Genomic DNA, 25,844 nt, shown 5'->3' with positions numbered 1-25,844 from the left:
ATTAATAAATAACAGCAGATATGTGAGCAAAATAACTACCAGTATAATAATAGAATGCACATATAAACTGCCCTGGGAACAGATGAGGAAGTGATTGATTCTGTTTGTATGGAGGAGAAATCGCAAGGAAATCAAAAGAACAAAAGCCTATCACAAAACTGAGCTCTTAAGATTTTTTTCAATAAATATTTCTTGACTGAATTAGTCACCAATGATACGGATATTTTAGGCTAAAATTTCCAGAAGAGGCATAAAAAAGGAAACACAACTAAAGGAGTCATTAGAAATTGAGATCAGAATTCCACTTGCCCAATTCTGTAACACTAGGCAGTGTGCAACTAAACCCTTACCTTGTAAGGAGTCAAGGAATTGTATGGTTGTTATTTTATACATATTAAAAGAGTTTTAATAAATACAAATGGATAAATTTTTCTAGGGCCACCTCAGGGTATAGTTCAGTATTTTTTAATGTGTGTTCCTCAGAAAACAAATCACAGGAGATATGCCCTGGGGAAAAAAAAGAGGGGGCTGCAATATCACATCTAAGTATCGGTGAGTGCTCTGTTTCATTGATAAAGCTTATTAGCAAATTATCTAGATCTGAATGAAAAGGAGTCATTTTTCATTGGCCATTCTAATAGGTGTGTAGTGGTATTTATTTTTTAATTTTCATTTTCCTGATGACACATTATGTGGATGATCTTTTCATATGCTTATTTGCCAACTGTATATCTTCTTTGGTGAGGTGTCTATTAAGATCTTTGGCCTGTTTTTTAATTGGGTTGTTTGTTTTCTTATTGTTTATTTTTAAGAGTTCTTTATATATTTTGGATAACAGCCTTTTATCACATGTGTCTTTTGCAAATATTTTCTCCCAGTCTGTGGATTGTCTTCTCGTTCTCTTTTGTAAGGGCAGGGGGTAAATGGGAAATCTCTGTGTCTTCCTCTCAATTTTGCTGTGATCTTAAAACTGGTCTAAAAAAATAAAAGCATAAAAGAAAAAGGATTGGAAACAAAATGAATTATAGTTCCATTTAAAACCCAGAAATTAACAGTTTGGTTAACTCTTTTTTTGAACATTTAGTTTTTCTTTTCATGGAGCTTTGTACTTTACATAGGTATAAGCATTCCTCCTTCAATTTTTAAAATTGCAAAAATAGTTATGCCCTTTGAAAAATATTTAAATTTATAGAAATATATAGAGTAAAAAAAGAATACATAATTTAAATGGGACTATACATATGTATTTCTTTTACATTTGGGAGAAAATAACTGTACATTTTATAAAGCCATGTGGTACACAATTTCTATACTAAAATATAAGAGATCATATTTCTTCCAGCATATTATATCATATAACTAATATTATTAAAGCACCTACCTCCTTTTCCAACATCAAGCCTTCTGTTCTGAGGTTCTTTTCAAATGTGTTTCTTTTGTCATATTGTATATTTGACTTTCGATAAACCAGGATGTAATCAATCCGCTTTTTGCCATCTTTGAATAGAAGTCCACTGGAAGCTATGTAATTCATGTCATTCTGCAAATAAAGCAATGATTGTTAACAGTGTGAGTTACACAAGCACACACATTTTGGTTTCAGTCACTTCTGTTTGAATATTGGCAATCCGATACTAAAAAATGAGATATGGAGAGATGATTTAAAAAGTTTGCAATCTACTACAGGAGACAAGCTAGCAAGTGATGTTCCAGGATTTGAAATCAGGCAGTCTGATACCAGAACCTGGGTTCTCTGATGCTGGCATCAAACTGCATATGTTTTCTTCAATAAGGCCCTATAAAAATCACATCAGCTAATGTATGTTGAGTATTTACTTGACATGAGGCCCAGACATAATGCTTTACATGTTTTATCTTATTTAATACCTACAACTTGCATTTCAAAGATAAAGATATTAACACTTAAACAAAATCAGTACTGAGAACCGAAACCAACATAATTTCCTATATTAAATAATGCTCAGACAGACATTATTTTCCTAAACCTGTGTTCAACAACACTGAACCAAACAATAATTCTTGAGCTGCTTGCTGCAAGAAATGCTTGCTCCCGGGATATAAGACTGTGATCCAACTAAAACAGCTTATTGACCAAGATGAATCACTCGCTTTATCAAGACAGCTTCAACGCCCTCACCTTGCTGTGCCCACTCACTCCAACTGTTTTTCACAGACTCTGCCCAATTTTCAACCATATTTCTGCCTTGCAAGACTTACCTTAAAATCTCCCAGACGAGGTCTGAGAAGCCTTTGAAAACTCTTCCCTAACTTCACATTTTTGAAAGACTTCTAAGAATACCCAGATAATATTATTTGCTGTAACTTTAATAAAATAAGCTTTACTGATCAAAAGATTTTCCTGATGGTCTTCTTTGAGGGGATGCTTTACCAGTATAATGTCCAAGATCATTGAAGAGCCAGGACTTGAATCCAATTTTGACTCCAAGTGCATGTTCTTAGCTATTATATACGTTGTCCTTCTTTCTCCACATTTTCCATTAAACTATTTGAACATCTGCACCACCTCTCTATTCCATTTTTCTCATACAGGCATTTGAGATTCAAAAAATTTCCTAACCTTTGAGAGCTAGTTGATAATTTCAGACAAAGGCATCTCAGACTTCTTTGGAGGAGCCTGCTTGGGACAGATAAGAAGTGAGGACCAGAACAACCGAGTGGCCAAGGAGATAAAGGCCAAGGGGTCATACAAGTGAAGCAATAAAAAAGATATCTGAGAGACTTTCATCCAACAGGGACAGCTTAGCTTGCCTCAGGAACTCTGGCTTTTTAGAGAGAACAGGTTCAAGTGGGTGAATTCAGAGTACTAGAGACTTCCAGGCTCAAGGTCAAGAAGGCTGTGCACAACCTTTTCTTCAAAGAATAAAAAGTTTTGAGATTTCCAGGATTATTTTATTGGGTACCACAAAGTGGCTAAATAACCAACTTCAATGGAGTCACCAAAACCTTGTAGTTGCATAGTAATAACAATGACAATAATAGCTGTCACTAATTGACCACTTACCATGTGCCAGGCAATGTGCCAAGTACTTTATAAGGGTAGTTGATTTAATTTTCACAACCCTTTAAGGTAGATGTTGACAAGAGAACATAGAAGCCAGAGGTTAATTGACATCCCCAATGTCTTGGACAAAACAATAGGGAAGCCAGAACTCTTGACTATTTGATATTAGGTGGTCTTGACATTTATATTAAAAAAGATAAAGAAGCATATACAAGTACACATTACTGGACCAAGGCTTGAGAAGTTACAGAAGGCTAACTAAAAAAAGGCCACTTACAGCTCTTACATGATAAAGATACTGAGGACTTACGGCCACAGAAGACACAGTTAAGTTCAGACTTCAGACTGCTTTTGCCTCCACTACTCCAGAGACTTCTCTTGTCAAGGTCACCAACGACATACTCATTGCTGGATAGAATTATCAATTTTCTATCCTCTTCTTACTTTACCTTTCAGTAGTTGAATCCCTCACTCCTCCTGTAAACACTGTTTTCCTTTGAATCCCAGGACATCTCATTTATTTGGATTGTCTCCTACTTAAATGGTTACTTGTTCTCAGCTTTTAACGGTTCCTCTCTTCCTTCCTCTGATTTGTTAATGGAGCAGTCATTGTTCCCTTGCCTTCTTTATCTATATTCCCTTCCCTGTGATTCTGTCCAGTGTAGTGGCTTTAAATAACCACCTCCATGCTGACAATTACATAATTAATGTTCATAGGCTTCTGTATCCAATTGCCTTCTTGATTCTTCACTTGGATGTCTAATGGACATCTCAAAGTTGACTGTCCAAAATGGAATTCCTTATTTTCTCAAACCAAGTGTTTCCCAAAACCTTCTTTACTCTGGTTGATTGCAACTTTATCCTCTCAATTGCTTATCTCAAAAGTCTCCAGTTGTTTTTGTTTCCTCTGTTTTCCACCCACCTAACTTTCAAATCATCAGAAAATTCCTCAAAAATATATTTAGAATCTGGCCACTGTCTTAACACCTCATTACTACTACTATGGTCTCTGCCATATCATCCCTTGGCTGGATTAGTGCAACAGCCTGCCTCCTCTCCTGACTTCAACCCCTGATCCTCTACATTCTGTTCTCCACATGACAACTGAGACCCCTGAGTGATGCCTCACGTTATAAATTATATCATGTAACCCCTCGCCTCAAGACCCTCCAATTGCTTTCCATGATACTCTACTCTTGATCCTACTGTCCCTATTTGTTTTCCCTTAGCACTTGTTAACTTTCATATTATTTAACATGAAAAAATGTATTTATTAATTATCCTTTGTTTACTGTCTGCCTTATTCTACCATAATATAAATTTTATGATGGTAAGAAGTTTTTACTGTTTTGTTCACAGAGTATTTCAAACATCAAACCCAGGGCCAGACACATAGTAGGCATTAATAAATATTTGTGGGAAGAAGGAAGGAAGGCAGGGAGAAAGAGATGGTGTATCCATAGTTCTGTGTATCCAGGTAGGGTTACCCTCAAAAAGATAAGGCCAAGAAAATACCATGTGGTCATTTCTCATCCTCTTCCCTTGAATATTTATAACAAAACAAATTATAACAGGTTAAGATGAATAATCACAAAATTGTAGCAGAACTGCAAATGCCATGGCTTGCTCTCTGTTTTATACCTATAACCCACTGCCTTTAGGCATCTCCATGCTAATCTAAACAAGGATTGGGCTAAAATGAAATCATATACAAATTTTCCTCTGTGTTTTCTTTTGTTTAAAATAGACTACCTTCTCCACCTAAGTATCACCTGAGTCTTATAGCACTAATAACATATTTAATCCCAGGTGAAGGCAAAAGTCCTTTAATGAGAAGACACAGAAATCAAATGATTGGTTGGAAGAAAAACTACGAGAAGACAAGATAGTTTTTACTAGATTATATGTGCTTTTCATATTTTAAGAGCAGCATAGACTAAAAGTGGAACCCTGAAAGTTACTGTTATTCATTACTCTAAGTCTAAGCAAAATATATATTAAACTCCCCCAGAGAAACAGCTACCTTAGTATTAAAAAACAAACAAACAAACAAAGTACATTGGGGCTGGCCTGGTGGTGTAGTGGTTAAGTTTACATGCTCCACTTCACCAGCCTGGGTTTGCAGGTTCACATCCCAGGCATGGACCTACACCACTCATTAAGCCATGCTGTGGAGGCGGCCACATACAAAAGAGGAAGATGGGCACAGATGTTAGCTCAGGACCACTCTTCCTCAAGCAGAAAGAGGAAGATTGGCAACAGGTATTAGCTCAAGGCCAAGCTTCCTCACCAAAAAAACACTGCGTCCTTTTTACAATAAGTGACCTTAGGTATTATTCAGAAGTTTTGTCTCTCTCTAAGTAAACATGTTCACAATCAGACTCTATTAACGAGCATTCTAATTTATTATCTAATTATTCTATCAATTCTAAATTATTAATGATGAGTATTACTAGTTTTACCAGGCACAATGAAAAGTAGTTATCAAAATGATAATAGAGAAGCTTGCAAGATTTGGAAATCTCTTCTGATTTATGTATAAAGAATGTAATATAAATTCTACATAATTTTAAAGTTGAGTATTATATTTTATTTTAATATGTGGGGGACTGGAATTGGCCACCCCAAGATATGTCTCTTTGGCACGATGATTATTTTGGGCTGGTTACTTTTAAAAACTGCAGATAGGAAAGAAACTCTGAAAAGTAGAATTTGCTTACCCTTTGTTAAGAGATATTTACATTTGTAAGGGAAATCTTCATCTGTAAATGTGTCTCCCTCTCTGTACCAGGAATAAGGGGGATGACCTTATCTCTAGAAACTCTTAGTCAATGCGGAAGGCAAGGACTTAAATCTGCATAATAATCTTACTCTTGTTTAGTGTACTTGTCTGGTGATCTCCCATAACTGATGTTCTACCCCCAACATCCTCCTTTTTCTTTAGCTGAAGATGATACTTAAGGTGGTGGCTTCAGCCATTTTGGTGAGTTGCTTAGTTTGCAAGAACCTCTCCCATGTATACATGTTATAAAGCTTTGTTTAATTTTCTCCTGTTATTCTGTCTCATGTGAATTTAATACATTGTTCAGCCAGAAGGACCCAGAGTGGGTAGAAGAAATGTCTTCCTCCCCTACAAATACATACAGGGCCACTATTAACCAAGTTGTTATTAACCTATGTTCAAACCTGTTGCTTAAAAGCAGAATTGACAGGAAATTTATTACATATAGCATTGTACCTAGACACCAAAAGAACAATTTATTTAATTGTTTGATATAACAATTGTTGTCCAAACATGAAGTCAAGACTCATCTCTTGAGTTATCTGAAATAGCGAAATACCTTCCAATCACAGTGTGGAATGCAATCAATTTAGAATCAGGTTTTTCATGTTTATTGTTCCTAGAAAACAGAATAAAACTAGCTTTTTTCAGAAAACCTGGGATGTAGATCATGCCCCAGCTATCTAATCTTTAAACAGTTTTGAAACAACGTAATTATTTAATGCACTGCAAACCATGAAGCTCAAGTACTTTCAGAAAAGCTGGTCTTCCTAGAGAACACTTTGAGAATATGCAAGTTATGGCTCATGTTGATAAGGAACCTGTTGCAAAGATTTTAGCCAATTTGCAAAAAGGCAATACAAGTCTACCTATTTGCATGAGAACACATTTTAGAGTATCCTTCAAATAAAATTATGGCAGTAACTGCTTGTTTGTGAGTTGTATATTTTTTTCCTAGCATTTATTCTTCTCAAGCTAACAAGCATTTATTGATCACCTAATGTGTGCTAGGAGCTGTGCTAAACTCTAGGGATAAAAATAAGAATACCCTGAATACTCTTAGGGATTTTAGCATATATATGGAGTGACAGGCATGTAAATGTTTAATTACAGTGCTATCTTATATGTGCAATAGAGTTCTAAGCTAGAGAGTTGAGGAACATCAGGGTGTAGCCAGAGGCAGCCTGATTAACAAGTACTGATAGCAAACAAGGGTCATATTATGTTGGTGAATTTACTGCAGTCCTCTATCAGGCAGATACAAAATTACAAAATCAGCTCATGTCATTAATGTGTAAGTGATTGCTGATTATCTGTTAATCATACTTCTGAGTCAGTAAAACGCAGTATCACACATTGGTTAAGGTATTGAGATCTGGATCAGACAGACTTGGGTTTTAACTGTGTTCTTAGACATGTAATCTAACCTTAGTTCCTACAGCTTTTATGCAAAGATAATATTATCAACATTGTAAGATTATTGTTATGACTAAATGAGACAATGCATACAGAGCACTCCCAATGTTGTCTGACCCACATGGGAGATCCAAAAAATGTTAGCTATTATCACAAGAATGTTGCAGGAGAGCATAGCAACATTATTGCAAGGCTTTAAGTTTAGCAAGAACAAATTACAAAATGGGTGACTGAGAAACAGGAAATTTGCTGATTCTCATAAATTACTATGCTAGATTCTTTGTGCTTTGGAATCAAAGACCAGAAGGTAGTATTTTATCAAACATGATGGCAAGGGGCTTAAGAACCCTGGGCCCTTGCAGGAACGGAATGCCGTCTGCATAACTTGCCAGATTGTTTGTTCCCAGGATACTCCCTAAGAGAATGGCCTTGTGTAGGGCCGGGGTACATTGAAGGGGGAAAGACCAGAACTGCTGAGCTTTGACTTGTATATTCCTGCTGGCATGAGTTCCTGCTATGCTTGTACTTTTTGGCCTGCAAATAAATATGTGGCAATCAGAGGGATGTCACCTCAGTCCTTGAGGCTGATGGTCCCCTGTCCCATTAAATAATATAGAGTGTGTTGTGTCTATTATATAGACTGTGTTCTGTCTATTTATTCCATCCGCCCCTTCAGCTGGCTGCCTAGCTGGTCTCGGCAGCACAAGAAAACAAGGTAAAAAAATGTATAGAATGTATTAATTGGCATTGGGATTTTTCTTGTTTTCTAATGATCCAAAGGACCCCTTTCACTCTCTGGAAAATTATCTTTCTCAAGACAAAGAGAGATGGAAACACAGATAAGCAGTCCAAAGGATGTTGGTGTGAATATGCAATTAGAGAAAAAGAAAGCAGGGATCCTTTACATACACTTGTGCAACATGATTCACTATTAGAGAAAAAGTGCAATAAATGAATGCACAGCGTAATAAATTATTATAAGATAAACACCTGTACAACTACAACCTAAGTCAAGAAACAGAACCTCACCAAATCCTCCAGAAGCCCCCTCGTATCCCCTCTCTCAATCATGATGCCCTTCACGTCCCCTCCCCCAAGGTAATCACAATCCTATAGTTTTTGGTACTACTTTCTTACTTTTCCTTAGTTTCATCACCAAAGGATATATCCTTAAACACAATATGGTTCTGTTTTCAGTTTATGTAAATGCAAATAGACAATGAACAATCTTTTGTGTCTGGTTTCTTTCATGTAATATTATGAGTGTGAAATCCGTCCCTAATTTTCATATATGTGTAGCTCATTTTTTAACTGTTACAATATATTATTTTATGGTTAAAAGAAAACTTATTTATGCTTTTTACTAATAGTGGATATTTAGGCTGTTTCCAGTTTTGGCTATTACAAATAAAGCTATAATAAACATCCATGTGTATATCTTGCAACACGCATGTGCATGCATTTCTACCAAGTATGTGCCTAAGAGAAAAACTGCTGACTCACAGGGAATAATTATTTTCAACTTTAGTGGATAATGCCAAACAACATTCTAAATCAATTTAAATCTCTACCAGTAGTATTTAAGTTCCCCCTGTTCCATAACTTTTTCTTCAGTCTTTTAAAAAAAAATATTAGTTTTTAGCCATTTGGGTGAAATGGTGGTAAGTAGTAATTTTGGGGGATTTTAATTTGCATTTCCCTGATTACTGATGTCTTTCCTAAGGATTGGTCGTCTATGGGCGTTCTAGATAACAAGCCCTTTCACATTCATATGTGTTCACATTTCAAATGTCTATCTGCCACTGGACTTTTCACAATTTTAATGATGTTTTAAAATATACAGAAATTCTTAACTTTAATGTAGTCATATTTATTGATATTTTTATGATTTGTGATTTGTGCTTGTTTAAGAATTTTTTCCTTCTTCTAAGGTCATGAAAATGTTCTCCTCCTTTATCTTTTAGAAGATTTATTGTTTGTCCTTTAACGTTTAGCTTCAAAGTCTACTGGAATTGCTTTTGTTGCCTAAGATGTTGGTAGGAGCCGCATTTTATTTATTATTTCCATGTGGTTATCCAATTGTGCCAGTAGCCTGTCGTAAAAGATCGTTCCCTGTTGCTGCAGTCCTGCCTTGGTGTTAAATCTAGTTTTTATATACGGGAATACTGAATATTATAAAGATGTTTCCCTTAAAAATATATTTGTGGATGTTCATAGTCCATTCACCAATCCTTTGATTGTTGACAGAGTCCACTGGCTATTACAAATAAAGTAGTAATAAACACTGTATGTATCAACTAATTTAATCTTTAGAAGAACCTGATACATCAGTTCTATCATTAGCCCAGTTACATATGTGAGGCAACAGGGTGGTGGTCAGCAAGCCCGCCAGCGGCAGAGTGTGGATCAGAATCCAGGTAGTCTGCCTGGAAGCACCAGCTTGTAAGCAGCACATTTTACAAGGCCTCTCTGTTCACAGAGATGCTATTCCTTTTCCTTTTACTCTCTGCACCCTTGACTCTTGTTCTGTATTGTGTGTATATTTCATAATTGTGGCATGTTACTGATTAAAAATCACTATTGACCATGGAATTCGATCAATTTACAATTAATAAGGTATTGATTTCATTTCCCCCGAGAGACAGCTCGTGATATCTTGGCAGCAGGGCCTCAATATGTGATTGGCTTACTATTTAGCAGGCAATGGCACACTGATTTTTGGAAAACATATTTTAAGATTCACAAAATAGTATATCACCCAAGGATCCCAAACGGTGCCTTGTCACAGAACTGCAGAAGGCTCCCCTCATGGCCTGGCAGGGTACTGGCATACACGGAGCTTAGGGCAGAGAAGAGACAGCGGGTGACTCTTCTTTCATGGCACCACAAGGGCAACAAAGTGGCTGGAAGCAGAACTCAGAAATCAGGCATAAACCTTCTTCTCTTGGTAGCCTAAGAGCAACTTGTCCCTTCTGGAGTTTCTACAAGGGTTTTCTTCATCCCCCTTTTCTTTGACACTTGGTGGATGTGCCAAGTGGACGCTCCATGTACGCTCAGATTAAGGGATGAGGTTTGGGAGAAGCAGGGCAGTGGCTCTTCTCTCTCACAGTTTATGCTTCTTGGGAATACAGGAAGGAAGCAAACCACTTCCCCCTACCCTGACCTACAGGCAGGTGCAGATGGAGTCTGCAGCCTCGCCTGTCCACGGGATATGGAATTGGTGGGACAAAGCTATTTGCTCCAAATCGTAAACAACAGAAAAAAACAACAGCAAAGCACCTTAGGCTTTCCAGACCTTACTCCCAACATGACGTAGATGTAATTCTTGAGCTTCACTCTCCCAGGAAGAAGACTTTTAGAGGAAGAGAGACACTTGGGGATCGGCAAAGATGCCTGTTCTCCCTATTGCTTGGTAACTTCATAGCATTGCAAGTTTCATGGTTTGTTTCTATATCATATTAAAATTTTTTCAGCTTTAAAAATGACTGAGGTTCCAAGTGAAAGAAGTCAGTCTGACTTCCTACTGAAGCTTCCAACCATATAACAGTCTAGAAAAGGCAAAACTATGGAGACAGTAAAAAGATCAGTGGTTGCTAGTGGTTAGGAGGGAGAAAGGGACGACGAGCCAGATCACAGAGGATTTTTAGGGCAGCGAACCTTCTCTGAATGATACTATAATGAGGGATATATGTCATTATAAATTTGTCTGAGCCTACAAAATGTAAAACACCAAGAGTGAACACTAATATCAACTACGGACTTTGGCTGATTACAATGTGTTAATGTAGGTTCATCAATTGTAACAAATGTACCACTCTGGTAGGGGATGTTGACAAAGGGGAGGTCTGTGCATGTGTGGAGGCAAGCGGAATATGGGAAATCTCTGACCTTCTGCTCAATTTTGCTGTGATCCTAAAACTGCTCTAAAAAATAAATTCCTTTAACAAGTTTTTCTTTTTTAAAGACTACGTTAAATGTCACATACCTTATAAGCAACCCTGTATCTCTTATTGCCACTTTCCTAGCAGTACTAGTTAAATGTGCATCTTGGGGACTACAGAGACATCTTCAACCTAAAGAGAGTGCCTAATATAAAACTGAAGGACTATATTTCTTTTCATTTAGCTGCATGGTCCTTTTTCTCTAATAAAACAATGTATTTATTCAACAAATATTTATTATATATTTACTGTGTGCTGGGGATACAGTGATGATCAAGGCAAATGAGGTTATATCCTGTGAGGCAGATATAGTAAAGAAATAAATACACGCTAGAATTCAGATAGTGGCAAGTGCTACGCAAAAATAAGTTTGGTGCATCGGAGGGACATTAGTGAAGGCCATTTTAGATTATTAAAAAGAGAAGCAAGCCCTTTCCTTTTAGTGGATAAAAATTAAAATGTGGGGTTTGTAGTTAGGGCAGTAAGATTCAAGATATAGATGGCAGTCAAATTCTTTTTCTTATAAAAGGGGGTATTAACATCAATAATTGACATAGTTACTGTGTCATGGCGAGTAAATAAGGCAATGTGCGTACGTAATATGGTCTCTTGTTCATGTAAATATTCTATCATTGAATTTATACACAGGGCACTCAATATATGCATGTTAAATGAAACAATGTATAAATGGCAGGAGAAAAAATTATATAAACTATTACAGACATGCTTATTATTACTACTATTATTGTTACTATGTGATGTTTTGAAGTAGGAATATGGAGGAGTGGGATGAAATTCTAAAGAGGGAGCTCTCTGTGCAGCCAGGGAAGTAAGCACAAAAAAAAGATTTTTTTTAAGAAAATACAGCTTCTTAAAGTCAAGAGTTCATGAGATTAGTCCACTGTAATTTTTGTCACACTGAATACTTGGAATTGTCCTGACAGAGCATCTTGTTGACTTAATTTTTATTGAATTGATTCAATGAATGCTTATGAGTTATACAAAAATAATTTACTCAGAACTTCAAATTTGTTATAGTCAGGCAGACAGAGCATATTGTTATTACATTTGCCTGGACTGCTGACAGGTATCTGCTGGTGTATTTCAGTTAGATTAAAAATTTTCAGTTTGGTACATTAATGGTACACAAAAAATCCCTGATGAGGTTGCATTTTAATGTATCAGATTACCACATTTTATGGTAAGTGTATTAGTTATCTCTTGCTGCATAAAAAACAACAAACATAGGAGCTTAAGACAATGCAGATGTATTATCTCCCATTTCTGTGAGTCAGGAGGTCAGGCATGGCTTAGCTTGGTGCTCTGTCTGGGGCCGCGTGGAGCCGCAGTAAAGATGTCAGCAGGCTGCTCTCTTTTCTAAAGGCCTGGCTAGGGAGAATCCACTTCCAAGGTAAGTCAGGTCCTTGGCAGAATTCAATTCCTTGTGGGTAAGGAATGAGCGTCTGACTTCTTGCTAGCTGGTAGCTGGAGGCCATACTCAGCTCCTAGAAGCTTGCTACTGTTTCCCGACACGTGGGCATTCCCTGTATGGCTGCCTACTTCATCAGAGAATGAGAAGAGTCTCCAGAGGGAGTCTGATAGCAAAACACAGTCTTGGACACTATAACACAATCACAGAAGTGATGTTTCCTCCCCTGCCCTCATACTACTGTTCAGAAGCAAGTCATAGGGGAGAGGACTAGGCAAGGGTGTAAACACCATGAAGCAGAGGTCATTGCACAGTCTGTCTTTCACAGTCAGGTTCATGAATTAGATAAAAATTAAAGAGTTGGTTTAAAAGATTAAAAGGTTGATTTTACAAAGAAATCTTACAAAATTCTGTACGAGGGAAGAAGGGCTTATGCCTCAGCCACCAAACTCTTCAATGGAACAACTGGAGGATAACATATCAGTTTGGAAAACATCACAACAGAGAAACAACAAGGGAGAAAGAGGACTGTCAAGGGACTGGGCTTTCCTCACGATGCTGACATGTCTTTAGAGCACTGGCCCTCCTCGCTGTTGCTCAAGTGCGCGGCCTGTAACAGAGTGGGCGCTATCACAAGTGAAGACCCTTGGAGCTCTGATATTCCAGGGTGCTCTTCTTTTCCCCAGTTATTTCTCCAAGAGGCTGTTTTCTAAGATCTCTCAGGTTTTTCAACTAACTCTGGCTAGAGTTTTTATTTCTGTACAGAGTGAAGCTCACATAAAAACCTGGCAGCTGAATTCACTCCCTAAAGTGCTCCAAAGGTCTTTCCAGGGAAAATCGTAAATGACAACTGAGATTTGTTTTACTCCTACCTGAGAAAACAGGAGATAAGGGCTTCTCTTGCTGCAAAATGAAAAACAGTCCCTGATCTAATTCAAGGTTATCAATTTCACAAATCAGCTGAATACAAATCACATACTTTGAGATGTGGCACTATTTTTGACCACTGAAATAAAGTTTGAAGGGGAAAATGCAGCTATAAAACCCTCTTAGTAAAATCTAGCACCGAGTTTCAGAAATAGGGCATAAAAACAGAAAAGTAGCCTGTGAGGCCAGCAATATGGCAAATAACTTAATTTCACAACCCTCATGTGATAAGAAACCTAGAGATGATAGACAAAATAAAACATATGTCTTTTGAAATTCATAGAGGAATTAACAGGAAAGAATGCAAAACTCTAGCTTACAGGTGGAAAAAAAAGGTAGAAAATCGTAACATATTCTGGATTGATAGTGTGGCTGCCCTGAGTGGGATCTAGAAATCAAAAAGAAAAATAACAACAGAAGTGGAAACAAACATTTATAAATCTAAAAATAAAATTCTAAATAACAAGCTAAAGAAATAAAATTCAATGGAAGCTGAAAAATATTGAAAGTGAAAACATGGTTCTTCTACTAAATCATGCCGATTCAGATGACTTGGATATCCATATGAAAAAAATTAATTTGACTCCTACTATAGACTATATTCAAACATAAATTCTAGTCTAGAAATAAACCCATAAATTTACGGTCAACTGACTTTAAAGAAGAATGCCATGGCAATTCAGTGGGGAAAAATGGACTTTGCAACAAATGGTGCTAGAGCAACCAAGTGTAAAAGAAGTTGCACCCTTTCCTTAAATCATACAGAAAAATTAACTCAAAATGTATCATAGACCTAAAATGTAATAGAGAAAACTGTAAAATTAACAGATCAAAACTTATGAGTACGTATTTGGGACCTTGGGTTAGGTAATGATTTCTTAGATACAGCATCAACAGCACAAGCAACAAACAAAAAAAGTTAAATAGGGGGCCGGTCCCGTGGCGCAGCGGTTAAGCGCGCATGTTCTGCTTCGGCACCCCGGGGGTTCCTCGGTTTGGATCCTGGGTGTGGACATGGCACCACTTGGAATGCCAGGCTGTGGTAGGCATCCCACATATAAAGTGGAGGAAGATGGGCACGGATGTTAGCTCAGGGCCAGTCTTCCTCAGCAAAAAGAGGAGGATTGGCAGCAGATGTTAGCTCACGGCTGATCTTCCTCAAAAAAAAAAAAAGTTAAATAGGACTATCTCAAATTAAGTACTTTCATACTACAAAAAAATGCCCTCAAGAAAATGAAAGGCAAACCACAGAATGGGAAAAATATTTAAAAACCATATATCTGATAAGGAACTGGTATCCATAAAAGATACATAACTCAGCAATAAAAACACAACCCAGTTAAAAATGGGTAAAGGGGGTACCAGCCTAATGGTTAAGTTTGGTGTGCTCCACTTTGGTGGCCTGGGTTCGGTTCCTGGGCACAGACCTACACTATAGTGGCTATGTTGCAGTGGTGACCCACATACAAAATAGAGGGAGACGGGCACAGATGCTAGCTCAGGGCCAATCTTTCTCAAGCAAAAAGAGGAAGATTGGTGACAGATGTTAGCTCAGGGTAAATCTTCCTCAGCAAAAAGGAAAGAAAAATGGTTAAAGGATTTGAATACAGATTTCTCCAAATAAAATATACAAATGGCAACAACCACATTCAAAGATTCTCAACATAATGAAAATTATTAGGGAAATGCAAATCCAAACCATAGTGAGATACCACTTCTCACCCATTATGATGGCTATATCAAAGACAAAAATTAAACCAGTATTGGCAAGGATATGAAGAAATTGGAACCCTTGTATATTGCTGGTGGGGATGTAAAATAGAGAAGAAGCTTTGGAAAAGAGTTTGGCAATTACTCACATTGTTAATTAAACATAAAATTACCAAATCATCAATTTCACTCTAATTATATATCCAGGAGAAATGAAAACACACATCCACACGAAAACTTGTACATGAACATTCATAGCAGCATTATTCATAACAGGAAAAGATGCAATGTCCACCTGATGAATACATAAAATGTGGTGTTATCCATGCAATGTAATATTATTCAGCATTAAAAAGGATCTAAATATTGACACACGCTACAACACAGATGAACCTTGAAAATATTATACAAAGTGAAAGACCATATATAATATGATTAACAAAAGACCATAGATAATATTATTCCATTTATATGAAATGTAATAGTAGGCATATTATACAGAATATAGATTAATCATTTCCCAAAGTTGGAGGAGCAGGTGGAATGGAGAATAACTGCTCATGGGTACTGGGGTTTTTGGGGGAGACAGAATATTTTAAAATTATATTGTGATGATGGTTGCATAACCTTATGAATATACTAAAAACACTGAATTGTACACTTTAAATGGATGATGGATTATATGGTATGTGAATTTTACCTGAATAAGCTCTAAAAATCAACCTTAGATGAGTTATTGATTGTGAAATGCACAAGAATATAGCTTCGAGAAGCTAACATAGGAACTCAGAGTAGGTGAATATTTCTTAAACAGGATACAAAAAGAAAAAAGTGGATAAATTTGCCTATATTACATGTAAAAACACCTGTTCACCACAAGAAGACTCAGTATTGAAAAATACCCATTATCTCACATTCATCTATAAAGTTGATATCATTTAAGTGAAGATCTCAACAGAGTTTTGTGTGTATGTATGTAACTTAAGAAGCTAATCTTAATATTTATATGGAAGATCAAAGTGTCTTTGATAGGAAATATTTGAATAAGAACTAGGTAAGTGAGCTTATCCTCCAAAATACTAATATTTGCAACAATTCTATAGTAATTAACGCAGCATGATATTCATACAGGAAGAGACAATGGAAGACACAGAATAGAGATCCCAGAAAAAGATCTACATATATATGATTGAGATGGAATTACAAATCCATGTGCTCATCATGGATAGGGTAGACTATTCAACTAGTGGCACTAAGAAAATCAGTTATTTTCATTGAAAAAATAAATACTCATAACATAAAAAAAGAAAAAGGATTAAAGACAAATATGAAAACCAAAATTTTAAAACTTTTAGAATAAAATATAGAGGACATTTTTATGATTTTGGTAGGAAAGTAGTTTTGTTTATGTGTTTGTTTTTAACATGAAAGAAAGCACCAGCACCAGTAATATACGGAAAACTATGATAAACACAACCACCTGCAGATAAAACCTTTGTACAGTGAAAGACACCTTAAGGAATGTGAACAAGTAAGCTTTAACTGGAAGATATTTTTCATGAATACAACTAATAACGGACTAATCTCTAAGACATATAACTAACTTCCCTAAATCAACAAGAAAAGGCAAAGAATCCAATGGAAAAAAATGTGATGGTGTTACTAGGCATTTAACAAAAGAAGAAACATCGTTTATTATCTGGAACAAAAGATGACTGGAAACAAATAAAACTCTCCGTCATCCAGAAAGGGAATAAATAAATTGTGGCGATACCTTTAATGCCACTTGTTTTGTAGTCATACAATGGAATATGACATATCTGCTTAAATATCCCCTAAAGAAGAGATGTTGAATTTTTAAAAAAGCAATATAAAATACACTATATATTTCTTCATAGTTTAAAGACTGGAAAAACAATATCTGATATGGTTTAAGGATATATCATATTTACTAAAAGTACAAATATATTCTTAAGAAAGCTAGTCACCAAAATCAGAATAGTGGTTAACCCTCTTGAGACAAATTGAGGAAAAGGATCAGGGAGTGTCATACAGGAGCCTTCGATTTTGTCCATAATAATTTATTCTGAAACAAATACAGCAAGCAATTTAGATCCAGTAAAGCTCAGTGTTGGACATAGCTTGCTATAGCTCAATATGGTCTAACAATACAGTTTTCAGTATGCCTGAAATATTCATAATAATAATGTAAAAGATCAGCATTGCTATTGACCCCTTAAATCAACAGTTTGGGATTATATATTTGTTTAGGAGTTAAACTCTTACTTGCAACTTAAGCCTCAGTATTCTCACCCTTGTAATGGGGACAATAGCAACCCTTCATGACCATGTTAAGAACTAAATGAGTTAAAGACTCTGTGAAACATAAGATGGCACACATAGTATAGTTGCTTTAATCAAAGACCTTTAAATAATAAAACTCCAATTTTAATCATGGTCACTAAAAAGTATACTCCCTTCAGTCAACTACACTCATACATCATCATTTAAAAAAACCCAAAATATGGTAAAATAAGCTTATCAGAGACATTAAACTGGACATATTTGATCATCAGTGATTCAGAAGGCATTCCATGAGACTAAGGGGCATCATTAGGAACAAATTATCACCTCAGCACTCATGTGCCAAAGAGATGTGAACTGTCAAGTCCTAGGTCAGCCACCAAAGACAACTTTCCACATAAATTCTACTCACACCCAGCCTGAAGTCACTCTGCACTTCTTCAGTGATCAGTTGGAAATACAACAAAAAAAAAAACTTAAACATTTACTGTAAGTTTGAGAATGAAGATTTTTAGACTAAAAGATCAAATTTTAAATGCAAAACCAAATCATATTCCATTTTACTGTAAAGGAGTTTGAGGAACTGAAATTTGTAGGGCGTCTGAAGAAAATCCGTGTCATCAAAGCATTGCTTGCTACCATGATTGCCATACTCTCCTCACAGAGCTATCAAAACAAAACAGTTCCTAATCAAGACAGACTTGAGGATCTCCAACAAGCGTTTAGGAGACTGATTTAAAATATTGGTAATCTTACACGTCCAATGAAAATATTCCTAAAAAATGCTGCACTATTTCTAGTTATTCAAATCAGTCTTTCCCATGAAAGCCAAGCAAAAACTTAAAAATATGAGAGAATTCACAAGATAAGGAGGACCTGCTGGGTCAAGTTCAGGACACACAAATCGGAAATGGAGAGGTAAGCTCCATACCTGAGCACTTATGTCACTTTTACCCTGGGGACATTTGCAGATTCTGCAAATGTGGGCTCTTGTATTAGCACTTCTCTGTGCACTGGGCACCAGGGGTACAATAGTGAATAAGCCAAACAGCCAGTCTGCCAAGATATTTTTAGGACACCTTGGTAGTAAATGTACTTGAAATATTAAGATACTCCCTTCTTTTGGCTCTGTATTCATAATAGATGAAAGGTAGGCAGATGCCCAAAAAGAAGGGGAAGCGCAACACAGAAAGGTCAAATTATACAAGGACAGGTTGAATTCATTTGCATTTTTGCAAATGTGAAGTAAAAAGTTCAAGTCAAAATATAGAACAGGAAAAAAATAACTCTGAAACATGCTAATGGCCCAGAACATTGCCCTGGTCAAAGGCTACTGTTTCACTTGAATATTTAACTTGAAATGGCAGACCTCCAGATCCTGGTATCAAAGTTTCTGGTACTGAATAACTGCTTAGTATCATCAATGGTGTCCTTGACCATACACGGAAGTTAGGAAAATTCACATATGCTCTGAGGCAAACTACTCTATAAACTATTAGGTGTTTATCATTAATCACATACTCTAAGAAGGCAGAGAATAAAATTCCCCACAACCTGCACACCAAGATGGATTTGATCTGATGAGAAATGTATCGGTTCCTGCGGAAAAGATGAGCCCTATGCTGTGTTCCTCACATTTGCAGAAAATTATTTTTCATGACCTAGCAGTCCTATGTTCTTCTTTCCTTCTCCCTAAAAGCTCTATCAGTAAGACAAGAATCTCTTAAGACCCAGCAAGAGGGAGAAGGATTCTCAACCAGCTATTTTTGCTAATATCATAAAGCAGATGACCTTATCACACTGGCTACAAATAACCTACTCAGAGTAAAAATGAATCAGGTCATGTTGGAAATTTTGGAAAGCTGGCATTGAAAATATGTCACAGAATTTTAATGCCTATTTTACCACAAGCTTAGTTCTTTCCAGTACCAGAGTTACTCTTGTTGTTAAAAGTTAGATATTTATAAAGAGATAGAGAGAAAGATGAACTCTCTGAGGTCCCCATGGATGTCGTTCAAGACTATGGCCCTCGCTATTGGTACTTGTATAGGTTTTTCCAGTGTTAGTAGTTTAGTTTCCTAAACTGTAGAAGGATAAGTCAAGACAAAACCAGTAGTTTTTAATCCTTCTTTGGTAATAGGCAATATCCTGAGAAAAAAACACATGCTTACAATTTATATAATTATGCATACAATTTCAAAGAGTTCGTGGATCCCCTGGAGCTGATGTGGGGGCCCCTGAGAGCCCCCTGGACACGGCTAAGAACATCTGGATCAGGCAATCTCAGAACCCTCCCAGTCCAGGAGCACATGCCTCTAGAAACGAAGGTCCCTGGCAAGACTGGTTAGAAAGGGTTGAACCTCTTAACAGCAAATCCTCCAAGCACTTTGGAAGCCCCACAGCTAAACCAACAGCGTGGCCAGTATGAATTTATAAGAAAAATGGGCATTAGTGAAGGTACCCAACATTTCCTTTCCCCTATTAACCTTGACACGGGCAAACAGTTAGCCATTGATGATTAACTAGCTAGTAACTAAAGTTCTTTTCCTTTTTGCAATTACTGATTACAGCTTTTAGTTGTCCCCCTGCCCAAAGTTAACTGTGCTGTTTAGGCAATATGCTATCTGACCCCCACTAGGCTCCTATAGACAACATCTCCCGGGAGCCTGGGTCTCCATCGTAATGGGTGTGTGAGCTGTTTTTCAGGAATTAGAACCCCTTGTCCACTTCAGGCTGGTTAAGACCACCAATCCATCAACTGGGCCCACACAGATGTCCAATAAATGACCTTTTGATGTCAAGAGGCTAAAAACTCCACCCTTAGATCATATTAACGTCACCATTTTGTGAGCATGTGTCATATGAAGAGCCACGAAGTCTGACTATGCTTGTGCAGATCATCAACTGCCTCACCTCTCCTCACCTCCAAGCACCTCTCTCCACATTTCAGACCACCTTGCCCCCTAACCCATACATATCCCTGAGTCCCTGTTTTCGGGGAAGCAGATTTGAGACTCATTCTCTCACTTGCTCACTTGGCTGCCTTGTGATTAAAACCCTCTCTCTGATACAATCTTGTCCTCTTGGTTTTTGGCTTTCCGGGCGACGGACAAAAACCAACCTGGGGGGCTGGCCCCGTGGCCGAGTGGTTAAGTTCGTGCTCTCCGCTGCAGGCGGCCCAGTGTTTCGTTGGTTCGAATCCTGGGCGCGGACATGGCACTGCTCATCAGACCACGCTGAGGCAGCGTCTCACATACCACAACTAGAAGGACCCACAACGAAGTATATACAACTATGTACCAGGGGGCTTTGGGGAGAAAAAGGAAAAAAAAAATAAATAAATAAAATCTTAAAAAAAAAAAAAAAAACCAACCTGGGTTTGGTAACAATCTTCCCTTTTTCAAGACTATGAAAAACCAACACACAACGCCTCGTGTTTGAAACCAAGGTAAGTGAAGGCATTCATATTTCTTTCATTTTGTGAAGACAACATGACTTGTAGTCAGGATCCCAGACATGAAGACCCACTTCTACTTCTGACCTCATATTACTGCACCAATAATCAAGGTTTCAGAATCTTTATCTATAAAATGGTAATAATAAGGCCTATTTACTTCCCTGAAAAATGGTGAAGATGCCGGCTGACTGTAAAATAACTGGCTTGAGTGTCAGACTCCTTAGGTGCTAGACAAATGACAATTGTCATCTGAGAAGTGATTAGACAAGTTACAATATGGCATTGTTTCTCAAAGTTTAATCACATATATATTTTGCCAAAGCCACAGACTACTTATTTAATATTTTTTAAGATTGCCCTCTTTCTTAAAAAGATAGCATTTGCCAAGATAACATTAACCTAAAAGCAAGTTTAGTGTGCTGGTTATGTTTTTTCTAGCAGACATTAAAACAAGGTCATATCTATTAAAAATTTTTAAGTTGTTACTATGCAGCTTAAAATTTATTTTGAAAACTATGCTTTGGCAAACATGGAACTATAACAAGTCACTAAACCTTAGCTTAAATTAAACCTAAACTGGGTTTATTCTTTTCCTTGGCAAACAACAAGACTTCAGACAAGGTGGTTGGAGTTTTGATGCTGGAAAGGGAAGAAGCAAATGCTCCGAGGAGGCCAGGTGGCAGTACCTTGGGCATCTGACGTTCAGCCAGTGAGTGACAGTCCCCGAGGTCTCTGAGCAAGGAGGAGGAGGAAAGGAGGCCAGGACAGAAGACGCATAAAGTGTGAAGACTCCTGTTACTGTTGTCAGGTCCGGAGTGGGAGTAGCTTGTGTCATTTTCAGCATGTAAAAGCTGTATGTCTATTTAACGGCTGCAGTATTTTAAAGCTGGCAAAAAGTAATAGATAATTTGCCACTTTAAAAAAGGAGAAACAAAACATAAGGCAGGCATGCTCAGGACATTAGCTTGGAAGGCAGAAAAACTGGCTCTCTGCTGCTAATTTACTGATGCAATTTTTTATAATTCACCTGTGTTTGGAAGCTAAACACAAGGTTGTAATTCTGCGAAAGATCTGAAAGGCCATTAAATCACTGCTCATCTTTTAGCCAATATTGCCCCTGGAACTGCCCATGGCAGTCCTTAGCCAGCAAGTTCCTGTATGGACAATACAAAAATATGTCAATAAACAAGGATGGAAAAAATTCATATCTCATGAAAGTTGGATAAGTAAAACTCAGAGGTGCAACTTTCATTAACCTAAAAAGCACACATATACACACACCTGATGTACTTAGCCACTACTTTGAGCCACATGCTAGAGAAACAAAGAGGCACCTATCAATCAACAAATCTCCTTTAGTGCCTACTCAGTCCCAGATGCTATGCAAGTGATTGGGGATAGAGAGGTGAACAGCAATCAGAAGAATAACATGAGTACTAAATGAGTACTGCATAGTCTCTTTGAACAAAAAAAGCTTATTAAGCACCTTTTATGTGCTGCAAATTGTGCCTTCCTCTTTATAGTAGTTCTTTTCATCATATGGGAGCCAGAGCAGCCTAAAATTAAATGCTTATTTTTTGGAGGTAGACAGATCTGGATTTGAATTCTGGTTCTGCCTCTTAACTAGCTACATGGACTTGGATTTTACTAATCACTGTGTTCACTAGTTTGCTCTTTCATATGTATGAGGCATGGATTCCATACGATAGAGAATTAGGTGCTCACTAACAAGAATTGATCTAGCGTTCTTCTGTCCTGGTTAGTTTTAGGTATGGGTGAAAAACAGTAAGCTAGACAGACACAGCCTTACCGTACAGCCATGGGGCTAAATGAGAGGATTCACCTGAAAGTGATAGCGGGCAGTTAATACAGTGAACTTATTGCTGTAATTATTAAACGATGATACTTTGAATGGGGGAGAGGATGAGGAACACATGTACATAGAGGAGTATTTTAATTAAAGTTGCAGGCGTTAAATGACAAATGACCATCTGGCAAATAATAAGCACTTTAAGTTATACATTTAAAGTGACAACTGTTGCCGCGGAAATTCAATTTAAGAAGTGATCATACCAGCCGGAGCTGACCAAAGGTAGCTTTACCGAACAGAGAGGTTCTACTAACCACATAACATACAAGTGGAATGACTCTATAAGGTCAGGTACATGCAAAAAAAGTGAAAAAAATAAGCTACAAGAAAAAAGCAGATCAGATGGTGTCATAACCATTTAGGCAAGAGTATATATGAAAACTCACTCTAGCAGTGACACAGAAGAGTTGAGACAGAGCCAAAGACAACGTGCATCTCAGCTCCCTGACTCTAATGTCAGACATTGATGTTCAGTTTCATTCTAACGTCTCAGGGAGAAACCCACTTTATCAAATACCATTTTAATTCTAGATAACTAAGCTATTCCTATGCCATGGCCCATGGCTCATGACCCATAATCAACATATTCCTGCTTATCCATATTGGAATGAGAAACTCTAGAAAAAAGAGGAGCCCTTTGCCCATTTAATGACTGATTTAAAGATGGTATTCTTCAGAAGTTACAAACAATATTTAGAGAAGATATTAAACTGTACCTACAAACAAATTAAATATCCTTAGCATAAGTTAACATTTAATAAATAATGTATAGGTAGTTAAACATTCCACCTTTGAATTTTTACATTTTTGTTCGTTTTGAAGAAAACTTCAAAAAAAATTATAAATTTTAGAGCAGAACTGCTCGAATTCTAGTTCCGTTTAGTAGAAGGCGGAAGTGGGAACTGGAGGTGGCAATTATGTGGGCAGGGGGCAGGGTTAGGTTACAAGTCACCTGCTTTCCATCTGGGTGTGCAGAGAATATGGATGAATTGTGTCAAAAAGCAGAATTTCTTTTGGTTACCTTTCCATTACCAAAAGAAAAAATAAAATGCTGAGGGACGAGAAGAAATATTGCTGTTTCCTCATTTCTGGGACTTCTCGGGCACCCCCAGCAAGGAAGCCCTCTGGTACCCGCCCCCATCTGCTGAACACCCTTCTGCACACTGAGATCTTTCCCTTTTCAGAGCCAGCCTGTAGCTGCTCACAAAAGCCAATTTTTAAATTTTCAGGAATTTTGTGAACTAGCTGACCTCACATTATAGGTTAAATAGGCCAAGGTGGAAGTATTTACACAATGGAAATCAGCAAAGCTTTGTTTTGAGCCCTTTTACCATGACTGCTTGTAGATGTCAATGCACAAAGAGAGGACACATCTTTGTTGTCTGCCACTGTTCACGTGATGCTTAGTCTAGTGTCTGCTATACGGTGAGTGTACACGAGCTAGACAGATCAGATAGGAGAGTCAGAAAACACATTCAATAATTCCTCTCAAAAACTCTCTCTGGCCTTTAAAATCATAACCACCCAGCCTCATAAAAATCCCCAGTTGGGTAGTTTCCATAACTCCCTCATGATAAGGAGGAGATGCATAGGAATGAATTTTATATATTGGGGAAGGCAGAGTAAAACAGGAATTTTAGAACAGTCTCTGGGAACTCAGTCTACTCCAAGGGAGGACTTCTCTTGGCTGGGGGGAGGGAAGCACTCGTAGCAGAAGAGTTTAAATAGGATAAACAGCCTGTTTTCCAAAGAGAGTTTTGGGGAGTTATAGCTTGTTTTTTTGTGTGTGAGGAAGATTGGCTCTGAGCTAACATCTGTTGCCAATCTGCCTCTACTTTATGTGGGATGCCACTACAGCATGGCTTGACAAGTGATGCTATGTCCACGCCCGGGATCTGAACCTGTGAACCCCAGGCTGCTGAAGCAGAGCATGTGAACCTAACCACTATGCCACCAGGCCGGCCCCAGGGAGCCTAAGTTTTGCAGTTGCTTTTTTAGCTTCCTGATATTAGGAACCACCATGGTGTAGGAATAAAGAATGCAATGTTGTTTGGGCTAAAAGATAGCTGTGACTGATTTCTTGGGGACTTTGGAAGCCAAACAATTGTGAGTCATCTAAGATGCCTTGCAAATCAGGCTGGGGTCTGTAGGGCAGTGGCAACTGCATTAAGAAATGGTGAACTAGGAGTACACAGCATTAGAGATGATTCTTAATAACAGTATTCAACAAATGTTTAGATAATGTTATTTTTTCCACTAAAAGCCTCCCCTCCTTTCTGCCTGTTTTGACCCAATCAAACAAAAATGACAGGTTCCAAAGGCCAGGTTCCACAAAAGTAGTGCTTTCTCTAATTTTTGTCCCTGTCCCAGGATCCCTTTTCTTTTTAAAGATGGCCATTTTTCATTCATTAATGGAAAACACTGTACTTCAGCATCAAAAATGCTGGTAGCATCTGCTAAACTCTAAGATCTCGTGTCAGGATGAGAAATCTCTTGAAGGATTAATCCTGCATATCTTCTTGTTACCAAAGGAAGAATGGCTTACCTAAGAAGGACTAAGATAAAAATTTACATCTATAAACACATAAACATTTTGAGCACTCTGGCAAGTAGTTACAGTTTTTGAAAATATTGCTTTCTAATACAGTGACACCACAAAGGAAAACATAAGCACAGTTATAGATAATGTCAGTCCAGTGGCCTCTATTTAGGAATCCTAAAAGCATTCTCTTTTAACCACTGAAGCTCCCTTGTGATTTTTAAAATAAATTCCCTAAAGAATATTTGCTTTATTGATGTATGCATATGTCTTTTAAAAAGACAATGTTCAATATATTTTTAGATACAATGGAATAAACACAAAAGAAACTCAATTATATGCATATATGAACTTGTCCTAAACAGCCATCCCTCAGAGATATTTCAGGTTCAGTTCCAGACCACCACAATGAAGCAAATACCACAA

General features: G+C 37.4%; 1 protein-coding gene across 6 annotated transcripts in view; it reads right to left on the bottom strand.

The window, feature by feature from the left end:
• Nucleotides 1-25,844, bottom strand: part of ANO3 (anoctamin 3) — a 439,146-nt gene that overhangs the window by 124,405 nt on the left and 288,897 nt on the right. For all 6 annotated transcript variants that reach the window (XR_011495962.1, XM_070491365.1, XM_070491367.1 and 3 more), the window contains one exon: nucleotides 1,382-1,540. Coding sequence is in view for 5 of the 6 variants with exons in the window: in XM_070491365.1 (XP_070347466.1) it covers nucleotides 1,382-1,540 (159 nt within the window). In the remaining variant the exon portion in view is untranslated. The remainder of the gene's footprint in view (nucleotides 1-1,381; nucleotides 1,541-25,844) is intronic.

Source organism: Equus asinus, chromosome 20 (assembly GCF_041296235.1).
Source record: "Equus asinus isolate D_3611 breed Donkey chromosome 20, EquAss-T2T_v2, whole genome shotgun sequence".
Classification (NCBI taxonomy): Eukaryota; Metazoa; Chordata; class Mammalia; order Perissodactyla; family Equidae; genus Equus; species Equus asinus.
The sequence above is the reverse complement of the archived record's forward strand: the minus strand, read 5'-3'. Positions and strand labels throughout refer to the sequence as shown.